Raw genomic sequence first — 12,604 nt, forward strand, 5'->3', positions numbered from 1 at the left:
CACTATGATTAAAAAAATGAAATGCACTTTGTTTCAGGCATCCATTGGTTTAGATTAATTACCATACCGTAGAAACATGTGATCAGCCTCTCAAAACTTTCTTCAGGTGTGTAATTCAACATTTATTACGTCAAGTCTGTATTATTTTTTTGTCCAAGTGACATAATTGTGCGGTAGTGTGGAGACTTTTAAAGGCAAACTCGCATAAAGCTCATCTCGCTCATCATACTTTCCGACTTGTGGAAACAGTTGTATAATGTCTCCAGCGGCTCTGGAGGAGTGAAGTCTAATGATGTCACAGGAGGTTATCTCAGCTTGGGGTTTAATGACGACTCATTTAAAACAAAAAGCCTGTGTGCAGTCTGGTGGCATGGAGTTTGAAAGACCTGGGTGTTTATTAGTCAGGGATGGTCTAACAAAGAAACACTGTTGGTCGCATTATGTGAAACTGTATTTATACAGAAATGGGTGCAAGGGGTTAATAATAATAATATAAAGAGTTCTGTTTAAACATGCCCTATACGAAAAGTGCCCTGAGATAACTCTGTTATGATTTGGCACTATATACAGTAAATAAAACTGACATGACTTGACTTGACTTAATGACAGTCGCGTTGTGGATACCTACTGTGCAGGTATTGATTTATAGCTCATCACATTCCTTTCATTGACAGCGACACAACAACACAAGATGAGTGAATAGCGCTTTATTTATGGTACAGTAACTGTGTTCACTGTGGTAGAGGTGTGTATCTGAAAATGAGAAAATAACAGAGCCTTTTTTAAACTTGCTTCACGTTGCATCATTCTCATAAGCTGCCGTTGCTGAACAGTCACAGTTCTTGTGGTCCCCATGTTTGTATCTCTGTAGTCTCTGCTGTTCTGATATGTCTTTTTTTGAAAAGGCACACATCAACCTCAATGGCTACGTGTTAATGCTCCGAAGCTATGCCTTCACCTCTTAAAGGATGAGTTCAAACAAAAATCTGTTGTCATCTGCTCACGCCCATGCTGATTGAAAGTCAGGTAAAGTTTCGTAGTCCACAGGACATTTCTGGAGCTTCATAGCGTTGTAGTATTCTCCTAAACCACTGAAGTAGGTGAGGACGTTTAAGAATGTAAAATAAATGAATGAGGGTGAATTTTCATTTTTGGGTGAACTTATCCTTTAATGCATAGCCAATAATCCTGCTTTAGCCTCTGCTGATCAGATTTTAACCGTCCTTTTTCTGATTCTTCTCTCTCAAGTCCCTCAACTTTATCGAATTGCAACGTTAAAACAATCCATCTGCTTTAGATTTATTAAACTTTCGATGATTATGTAACTTTGGCAAAACTTAATGCTAAGTGGATTTTAACCGTGATGGATTGCACAGCTCATGAATCAAGTCTGTTTTTAGATGTGCATAGCATGCAGAAATTCTTGGAAAACAATGGCTCTTGAGCGTGAACCTGAAAACAGTTGGCAATGATTTAAGATTAGCTTAAGACTTGCAATTGAAGAGCTCCAACATGCGGTCACACTGATGAGATCCTTTAAAGCAGATGCACAGTATCTCCTCTGTGGTTTTCTCCTCTCTTTGCAATTTCTTTCACACTCAGACACACACTCAAATCCTCTCAATTAATGCATCTGCAGAGTGTGCCTGCCTTTGAAAAGAGCGTACACTGTATGGTCTCAGTGCATACATTATTCTTTCAGAGTGACCTGCTTGAGCTCGAATACATTAAATACCAGCAGCGAGGAAAGAGAACCGGCTCTTTGGATCCGACAGCACGTCCGAGATGCCACATTTGTCACAATGAGAGGGTCACAAGGTTGCTTCTCAAATGCCTCAGACATTTAAAGGTCGGCCTGTGTAGGCTGTAGGACAGAGAGGAGCATACACACACGGATAACCTGTTACCTGTGTGTGATTTCTCCTGTATTAGTGTGACTGTCAACCAGTAACAGGGCCGAGGACTGAGAAGAAATGCAGAAATGAGCCTCGCTCAATACTCTCTTTTTTCTCATCCACTTATTCCCTTCTGACTCATTTCAACAAAGATAAACACAGCACTTCTAACAGGTGTTAAGAGGGTAACATTAATATTTTTGCTGCAAATGGAACAGACACACACACACACACAAATGTCCCGTGGGCAGGAAGCAGCAGCAGGAGGTGGGGAAGTGATTTCAGAGGCTGAACCAGATGCTGCAGAGCTCAGCTTTGGGAACATCTCTGGTCACCCACAAGAACTAAATCATCCTCTTTCCCCTCTCTCTTTTCTCTTCTTTTGACAGCTTGATTATTTATTTCGTCTCTCCGTCTTTGACCCTCTCCCACTCTCGTCGCTGCATCGCTGTCTATTTCTAGCAGAGAGAATGAAATATGTGAGACGGGGGGAGAGTACATTTATCAGTTGTCATCTCAGGAAGTGGTAGAAATGTGCCCTCTGTGTTGTTTCTCTGTTGGTAAACAAGCCTGACAGCATGTAGATTTATTAGCTCTGTTATGCAAAGAGGATTTGGCAAACGCCTTTGCATGAGATCTTTGACGGAGGTTGCGTGAACTGAAGAGGTTGAAACAAATGCAAGGAAATTGTTATCAGGTTCTTGTTCTGCCAGACAGATTTAGAGAAGGAAGTCACAGCAAAAACAGGAACTCTTTAATTTAATGTCAGGTTCACTTTTCCTGTTGAAGTTAACTGCTGCTGTGATTAAACTATTAAACAGGAATTATTACAAAAACAAATATGATGAAATATATTAATATGCCGTAAAATGTGCATATTGTTGGTCGAGGTCAGGCGAGGTGTTGTGGTAAGGTGCCAAAGGCAAAGTCACACATTCAGATAATGTCATTTCCATTTGGGTTTTACTGGAAAGAAGCTTAAGTATATCATCAACAAAGTTTTCTGTAGGCTATGCTGTTCAGATAACACAGAGATAAATCGTAATTCAAGTGAAAGACTGCCTTGGGGTAACTTCTTCACAGTGTTAACTCGGCTCAGAGTCTGCAGCCGTGCTCCGTGTAGGCACAGGGATGCTTTGAGCTAAATGCTAACATCAGCATGCAACATTTACTAATTAGCACTAAACACAAAACAGATGAGGCTAATGGGAATGTCAATAGTTTTGCGGGTTTTTGGTCATAAATTATAGTATTGCACAAATTGTAAAATGTAATCCTGATGACGGCGATGAGGAAAAGTTTGGGGATCATCAAAGTTTTTATTCATCGTCACATCACAGCAATTCATCTGATAGTTATTGAGATTTTTCTCTCTAGACCATAACTAGACTGGACTTGAGGAAAATATGCAACATTGCTAGCAAGAACAGTTAAGTTTAATGGAAATGCATAATATTTCTTCTCTGGATATCTGAATCATTCCTAGTATAATAATATTTGTTTTACACAATGTGTGAAGGAAATATAAAAATCCCATAACAAACACATGTTCTTTCAATATATTCTTTAAAGATAAGCATCATATGGGCACGTACAGTAACTCAAAGCAGGAAATTACAGACGCCTGTGTATACATCCCTCCAACAAAAAAAAATCAGAGATGATTATTTATCTGTCGGTGTTCCTGTGTGTCAGCCATAGCTATCCCCATGGGGAGTCCAGTAACCAGGACTGAATCAAATCATTTACTCCCAGTGGTTTGACTGTGAGCTCATAAATCTCAGTCACACCAGCCGCCTTTCAGCGATGAATCTTTCTCTTGTAACTTAACAACAGGGTTCGGCTGCTCTGCCACAGAGGATCTGTACATCTGTTGTGTTTGTGATATGTTTGGTGATTTTTAAAAAGTAATATGTCTTAGTTATTTTTTACACTTCTGTTTTTGTGCTCATCGAACAACTGAGAAATAATGTGTTACTGTGAGCTTTAAATGGTGATAGGTGGATTTTTTTTAGCTTTTGACAGAGCGAGACTGGCTTTTTCGGCCTGTTTCCTGTCGTTATGCTAGGTTAGCTAATCATCTTTTGACTGTAGCTTTAAAACATTTATCAGCAAAAAAAATTGCTGATCCTTGTTTTCTTAAATTTCAGTGAATGCTGAATTTATCTGTTGTATATTGTAAATTGAATGTCCTTTGGTGAACATTGTTGTTGATGTTTGAGGCCATCACCTCTGAGTTCTGGCAACTTATTATTAAGTTACTGCGGTCACAATAAGTGGTATTTGTTTTATGTTTGCGTAAGAATAAGCATGTTGCTCTGCTCCTAACTTGCTTTTACTGTAGTTAAAAAATGCAAAGTAGTGCTTTGGTCCCTAATAAAAAGGCAAATCGACCTCCACAATGTCAGAACTAAGTGCATGCTTTCATTTGTGTGAAAGGCTTGTGGTCACTCACTAGCATTAGTGTTGTTTGTTATGGGAAGTCATGAAAGCAGGAAAGTCAAAGTCATTTGGGAGAAGTGATGTAATTATTTTAAGGTTCCCAGCTTGTGTTCGCATGGATACGAGAGTAATGAGAGCCGCTTGCGAACCAACCAGAGAAAGTTATTAAGCCGCCGCCACACTATTAATGTCACGCCATATTTTTCTGAGGATTTATGGTCTCATAAAGTGACATCATGAGGATTTTCCTTTAATTGAAAGGATGATACTCCATCACAGCAGCCATATTTCGCTCTACAGCTCTCGCTCATCCGCTTCCCCCTGAGCAGCCTTTCCTCAAACATTTTCTAAGTTGGCGGTGGAGGTCCTACTGGAGAGACGCCCTGTCTCTCCTGATTCAACCGTCTGTTAGAGCACAGTCCAGTATTCACTGCTGCCATATACTAATCCTTTCATTAGGCTCGGCTTCTGGCAGCCCTGTCAAAGAGCTGACTGTGTGGGGAGTCAAGAGAGACTGAGTGATACACAGAGATACATTTACAGATATGTACTGTAACGCAAACACTGAAACACCCTCTCACAAAAACATATGCATACTCACACATCCTAATACACATCAGTGTCACTCACCTTTTCTGGACTGGTTTTATGTTTGTCAGTGATCATTTTATGAGGCTATTTTGGCTTTGGACCCCCTTAAATGAAGCAATGTCTACTCGTCAGGTTATGGCATTACTTTAGTGTGGTAGTGAGCTGTGAGAGTGTGATTTTTCCAACTTGGATTGTTTCATTTGAAGGATTTTTAGAGGCCTAAAGAGATTAAAGTATTTCACAGGGAAAAAAAGAAACAAAACATACGAGAGGGATCAGAATAAAGAAATTGTTTTTCTTTTGGTATTGCCGTAAAAGGAATAGATAGAGTAAGATATGAAGATGGATTACACTCTCATGCCTCTCCACTAAATATGGAGCCAGGAGCCTTGTTAGCTTAGCATCAAGACTAGAGACTGGCGTAAGCAGTTAGCATGGGTCTGCCTGAAAGGTAACAAAACCCATAACTTTTTCCTTGTTTTTACTCTTTGGTCTTTGTACAATTAAACCATTAGTGTACAATAATTAGTGTACTTTAGAGGAGTTTAAAGGTGCATTTTGTTACCTTCAGACAGAGCTATCCTAGCTGTTTACCTTTGTTTCAGGTGTTTATGCTAAGCTACGAAAGCTAACATGCAACTGAGCGTAGTCTTAGGCTATATTTAAAGGAATAATTTGACATTTTGGGAAATTACACTCATTTGCTTTATGGCAATGTTAGATGAGAACATGTAAAACACTGGTGGTTAGCTAGAAGTAGGGGGAAACCGCTAGCCTGGCTCTGTCCGAGGTGACATAATTTGGAGTTTCTGCTGGAAATCTGCACTCGACCAAGAAACAGTCAATTTTTACACTTCTGTTTTTGTATGGATTAGCCAGACAAGCTTCCCCTTGCTTCAAGTCTTTATGGCAAGCTAAGCTAACCATCCCCTGGCTCTCAATTCCTAGTTAAGGGACGGCGACCCCTCTGATTTTTCCTGGCACTCTTTAAGAGGTCCTGACCTCCAGGATGGGAGCCTCTTATCAAGACAGCTAAATATTAATGTCTGTTCAGAACTTGGCATAATTCCCTTTTCATATGAAGCTTCAATCCATCTATTCATCCATCTATTATCTTTACTTGCATATTTTGCAGCGTGGCTGGGGAAAACTGGAGCACCCAGAGGTTTGAACCCTGGGCTTAAAATAAACTATGAGAAAAACTTTATTTAAAAACATTGCCTTTGTATCACTCCTTCAAACACTCCCATTAGAAATGCTTAATGATGAATGTAATGGTTTTAAATAGACAAGGATATAATGTTGGGTCTTTTGAAAGAGATATTGTATCTCAAGACACGCTGTGGTTAAATTAAACTTGAATAAATACATTTTAAAAATAGAGCGCACTCTAGCAGTACGACACTACACCTACTGTATATATACTGCAGGTGTAGATGAATATATATGACCCAGATATTTTCCCTGTATCCACTGAACACACTCACAATAACACAAATACGCTGTCATTTGTGTACTTTAAAGCACACACCCTTGCCCTCCTCCTCACATTCTCACACATCAGTGACAACGTTGTTTTCCGGGAGCTGCAGTCCTGAAGGAATGCTTAGTTTGGCAAATGCAGTTAAACCCTTTGCCATCCTAAGCCAAGATTTGAAAGTGGCCTGGCATGTTTGATTTTTTAATGACACAAGTGACGTTGAGTAATGTTGGTGGAGGTCAAGATGTTAAGAATAATTTTCTCGCTAATGACAAACATCTGCTTTCTGTTTTCTCTGTCAGGAAAACAACATGAGGAAACTACCACTGGCCAGCCAGGATTTGCTGTCTAATGAAACGGAGCATTTTTGGCCCATGCATCACCCTGCTTCATCTGGGCTGATGTGGCTGAATATTCAACCGTTCCCAGACATTTCCTGAGACACTCTATATGCTTGGTAACAGGCAGGCGGACAGACAGGAAGAGGACATCATGGACTGACTGAGAGAGTCAGAGCACATGCAACAGCTGAGTCACATATGAGTTACAGATGATGTAACGATGTAATGATGTCTTCGAGCCGACTGTGGAGCTAATTGGATGAACAGAAAGGGAGAAAGTTTATTTTTTTACAAGCTCTTGACCCTCACACATCACGTTGCCTGTGACAAAACCAGTTACTGTCTCAGGGGATGGAGGGGCAATGACCTAATTCAGACTAAATGACCTCACACTGATAAGTAGCCAGCCTCCTCTCTGGGTGATGGCCATGATTGGCCATGATTGATTGGCCATCACAAATGGACTGTTATCATCGAGGAAGAAGTGTGTGAGGTTACATGATATTTCTGTGTGTGTGTGTGTGGGTGGCTCTTTAACTCTTTGAGTTTTGATGCTACACACAGCGATGCTGCGGCGTGGAATGCTAGCCTGGGTCTCCCGTGTTGGAGTCGTGCTGGTGCTTCTCTGTTGCTCCCTGTCACTCCTCTATGTGATGACCTGCAGTCCAAGTCTTGCTCTGCCCCGCGCTGGACCCATCCACCCCAGCCTGGGGGGCACAAGGCCGGGGGTTGGAGCTGGAGCAGGAGGGACAGGAGGAGCCCGAGCTCCTGCTCAAAGTGGTAGACCCCCTGGTGTTCAGTCTTATCAGGTGCTCCTCCAAGAGCGCGAGGAGCAGCATCGCCTCCACATCTCCTCCTTGAAGAAGGAGATTGCTCAGCTCAAGGAGGCTTTGCAGGAGCGTAGCCAGCAGCTGAAAGGAGTGCAGGAGAGCCTGAAGAGAGCCGCCGGGGGCCCAGCAGAGGTACAGGACACTGGCGCTGGTTCGCAGGGTGGAGGTCTCGGTGAAGCTCAGGGAGCTAGGACGGACCTCCAGGAGTTCCTGCGGAGCCAGCTGTCGAAGGCCGAGGTGAGTGCTGGCACCAGGCTGCCCAGCGAGTACGCAGTGTTGCCCTTTGAGAGTTTCACCCTGCAGAGGGTGTACCAGCTGGAGATGGGGCTGACGCGTCACCCCGAGGAGAAGCCTGTAAGGAAGGACAAGAGAGAGGAGCTGGGGGAGGTGCTGGAGACGGCCCTGCACAGCCTCAACGTGCCATCATCCCAACAAGAAAGCAGGAGTGCAGCCGAAAAGACGAGCAAAGTATATGCACCATCTGACTTCGTAGAAGGTAAGAGCACATCAAACATTGTTTTTTCCTAGAAATGATGTTCGTGTACAACGTACTTGCAACAGTATAAATGTCAAGGAAATGATATGCTACCTGTTTTCTGTTAACATTATGAGGAAACGTTAACTAACATATTAGGAAAGATTCAAAATGTTGACCTTGAGCGTTCATATTCGCTGACAGAGTATTTAAATTGCATTTCCAAGTTGTGTTACTATTGCTGCCACTCTCACAAAGACAACTGGATAATTTCCTTTTACTTCAGATTAGGAACTACAGGAGTGCCTTAGTAGCTCTGGTAGAGCGTGCACCCCGTGTACAAATAGCTGCGTCCTTCACAGCAGCATTGAACCCCGGTGATTCAAACCCTGCAGCGAGGACACGGCACGCTCTTCCAACTGATCTACCGGGGCACCCCCAGAACATGTTTTTGACATTTAACTGAAACCACAACCTTTCCCTAAGTTTAATTTAAGTACTTTCGTTGTATAAACCCAACCAAGGTTTCACAAGACGCTGATCCAGTCAGGGTACATGTTTGGATGTTCACGTTAGCTCCGACTAACGTATGTAAATGACAAACTCACTCTCTCAGTCTGACGTGTAGATAATAACCTAACATTTGTCACCATTGAGAAAACGAATAAGCACGATATAAACGTAACTTCCTTGACACATGGTTGCATTTGACAACTTGTTTTGTCTGCGTCCAAGGACCATACTACACTTGCTTCTTCAGCCCTGGGATACTTCGATCTTTTTTTTGTGTACATGAATCCCTGGAAGGTCAGAAATATGTGAGTGTGTTTGTGTACAAGTACAGGATATCCTCCTAGTTTGTTCTGCAGGGCTCTGATGAGAACCTCAGGAAATGAACACAGCTGCTCCTCATTCACATGGAGCATCTTTTCAAGCATGGTATTTCAGTGTGTGTGTGTGTGTGTGTGTGTGTGTGTGTGTATCTGCTGTGTGTGATCCGCTCTTTGAAGGTCACCATCTTCAGTGTGTGAGTGGGTGGAGGCTTTAAAGTGAGTAATGGGGGCACCTGACTGAGAGGAAATGAGCCATAGGTCACTGTAGGGAGCCTCTTATATGTGTACTGTCCTGTCTAATCTATGTGTGTGTTTATGTGACTGTGATCTTAACAGATGTGCATACATTTGTGTGTGTTTGTGTGTGTTCACATAAACAGCCTCTACAATTCCTCAACAACCAGAAAGAGAGTGAAGGTTGCTTTTAAAGGAGCAGCGACTACACCCTGCTCAAATTTTGGCTTTTAATGCTGCTTAATGGACATTGATTATAAGCAAATCTTGGACAAGCCGGGATTTATCCAAGCAACCAGACGAGTGAAAGGCAGCCTAGATCGCCAGACTGACAAAAGCATCTTCAGGGAGCTTTCAGGGCTGCATTAGCAAGCAAGTGAGCTGAAACTGCACACAAACAGTGGAGGTATGCAAAGTGAACCCACCAACCGCTGAGTTCAGAGGGACAGAAAAGTGCAGTGAGACAGAAAGACAGAGACAGGAAGTGAAGGCATTTAGTCTAAATTGTTCAGCGTGCTTATTAAATGGAAGCTTATCGAGTCCCTCTGGGAAATGAGGCCTCCCATCACAGGAAGCTGGCCAATTTAACAGGAAGGCCTTAATTTTTCAAGCCGCTATCAGACTGTAAATCTTTGCCCACAGACATCTTTCTCTTCCCTCTCTCCTTCTCCTTCCTCTGTCATTTACTGACTTGCTCTTCACTTTCTCTTTATTAGTTATATCCCTCTTCTTTGTGTCTGTCTGCTATGGAAGCCTATTTCTGCCAGTTAGGGAAAGAAATGACGAAAACATCGCCTTGATTGACTTTTTATCTCATTATTTTCCATTTTTATTTCATAATTATGACTTTTTATCACATAGTCTGGACTTTACATCTCATGATTTTTTATTTTTTATGGTTTAGTTTCGGTCTTTTGCTTCTATATTTTGCTCTCTTTCCAGTTTTGTGTTTCCTTCCGCTTTCTCCCAGTCTCTCTTTTCTCTCTAATTTCAGTTCTCTCTTTCTGTTTACATTTTCCTCCTACCCCGACTGACCTCAGTAGGTCTATTTGCAAGTAATAATCCTTGTAATAGCAGAGTAATTGGAAAACAACATCTCTCTGGAGGGGCAAGCTGACGTAAGGCCAGCAACGAGAACATTGGTCTGGATGACCAGAATAGCCTCCCTTTCAGTTTATGTGTGCTGGGTGTATTATATGTGTATGTACAGTTAAGGCTCTTTGTCAAGCAGCAGCAGACTGCATGGACAATATCTCCTGTGGCCTAACATGCCCTCATTTCTTCCCCTCACAGTATCAGTCTGTCACAGAGATTTGACAAAGAAATAATGATGGAGCTGAAGCTAAAAATGTTCCCTTAAAAAATGTTTATTTTCCAGCAAATCTTCTAAGATTGGATGTTAAAAACTAACAGAGAACAACATGATCCTTGGCACTAAGAAACACAGAAATCTCAAGGGATTTAAACAAAAGCTGCACCCTGGAGGAAACTAGAAAAACAAAATCACTGCGACAAAGAAAGACTAGGGGAGGAACTATAGCCACAGAAACTAACATTTGAAACAGAAACTCGGTTTTTATTCTGGGCTGAATTTACATTATGTCCTGCATCATACATTTTTGTAAATTAATAGTAAGTTAACGTTAAAATACATCATATTATTAGAAGTTCAATTGATAGAAGTTATTTATTTGCAGCTACAAGATTGAAAGGAACAGTTAAGTATTTTGTGAAATATACTTGCTTGCAGAGAGGGAGATGAGAAGAAATTTCCTACAGAAGTTCATTGTCCCTAGATGATGAAGAATCGAATACACATATTATTTTTAAACAGGCTTATATAATGTATATTGCTGTTGTGCATAAATGCAGCTCATGTCTCTGTGTCTAACCCATCAGGTATCACCCGTACGGAGAAGGACAAAGGGACACTGTACGAGCTGACCTTCAGGGGGGAGTCGAGTAATGAATTTAGGCGTCTCGTCCTCTTCCGTCCATTTGGGCCGCTGATGAAGGTGAAAAACGAGAGGGTGGACACGGTCAACGTCCCAATCAACATCATCGTCCCGCTGTCCAGACGCACAGACAAGTTCAAACAGTTCATGCACAACTTCAGGTGGGAGTCAGCGATGAAACATTGTGTGAATGTTTTTTATTTTGTTTTTTCCAGCTCTTACTGTACTCACAAAGTCGCAGAAGCATTGTGACATAAACAGAAGCACCACAGTTAATTATTCAAAATGGTTCTTTGTGTCACACGTAACTAATTCAGGGAAATGTGATACTCTGTTATTCAAACCCAGTTTGAATTTCAGTTTTACATTTTAATTGGGCAGACAGGGACAAGAAGAGGGAGAGATTAGAAGAAAGAGATGATTTTTCCAGCTTCCTTTTTTTTTTTTAAGGAGAAGAATCATGTAATTAACATTTTGAAACTGCACTTGAAGTCTTATCAGTTCATTTATTTTAGTGTCGGTCGGCATAATCAGAATGTAAACAAAACCCAGAGAGATTTAAATGACTCAGACAAGAATATGAATAAAGATGACCTTGCAGTTTTTATCAGTCACCACATGCCCACAGGAAGTGTAATTTCATATATATTATTGATATAGCTAATAGGCATCCCAAATGTACCACTTTATACCACAAATAGATTCAGGCATGTCTGTGTATGAGGTAAACCATGGAGAATTGTGGATAAAGACAAACTGATGGGCAGTCAAATGTCATCAGCTAACAGCAAAACGTGCTTGTTTCAGCGTCAGTTCGGGAAACATCCTCCTTAATGTCTGTGATTCATTGTGTTGCTGCTGCTGCTGCTTATCACAGCTCTTTTTACATGGTAAATCCTGCTTAGTAGCAGTGTTGCAGCCCATTAAAATGCCCCCCTGGGCAGACCAGCAGTGGTTGATATACGGCATGGAAAGAAGTGTACTTACTTGAAAGACTCGGCGAGTCGCTGAGCAAACACTTTACCCTCATCCATATTAAAGGTGTGCCAGGAGATATTCAATGTGTGTGTGTTTAGGCTGCGATAACGGCGAGTAACTGCATGTTTATCAAATATTCTTTTTTCACATTTGGACTGGAAAATAACTGCATTTCTGATGCACTGTGATATGTTTCCCAAGTGCAGAATATAGAGATAAAATGTGAATTCACACCAACGCAAACAAATTGCAAGTATTTGCAGTCTGGCACCCTGGAGTTTAAAAAGAAAATGTTGCTCTTTTCACATAATGAAATAATTTCAAGTGGGTTTTTTTTCTACTTTGTGGTTCCAGTGACAAAATGAAGAATGCCTCATCAGATCCCAGCAAAAAATCAATTTATTTCTAATAACGCCAGCTTTTACAGAGAGCCTTTAACACAGCAGCATCTATAATGACAGTGAAAATCCTATTACTCATGGTTACTCAGTATCTTCTGCACGAATTTAGCAGTTTTAAAGCATCTTGTGCTCATCTAGTTGTGTTTTAT

General features: G+C 41.4%; 1 protein-coding gene across 1 annotated transcript in view; it reads left to right on the forward strand.

Moving 5' to 3' along the window:
• csgalnact1a (chondroitin sulfate N-acetylgalactosaminyltransferase 1a) overlaps positions 1–12,604 on the forward strand; it is a 34,096-nt gene that overhangs the window by 4,565 nt on the left and 16,927 nt on the right. The window contains exons 2-3 of the mRNA XM_073477333.1: positions 6,711–8,075; positions 11,021–11,237. Coding sequence (XP_073333434.1) covers positions 7,301–8,075; positions 11,021–11,237 — 992 coding nt within the window. The 5' untranslated portion in view covers positions 6,711–7,300. The remainder of the gene's footprint in view (positions 1–6,710; positions 8,076–11,020; positions 11,238–12,604) is intronic.

Source organism: Pagrus major, chromosome 12, assembly GCF_040436345.1.
Source record: "Pagrus major chromosome 12, Pma_NU_1.0".
In the NCBI taxonomy this organism is placed as follows: Eukaryota; Metazoa; Chordata; class Actinopteri; order Spariformes; family Sparidae; genus Pagrus; species Pagrus major.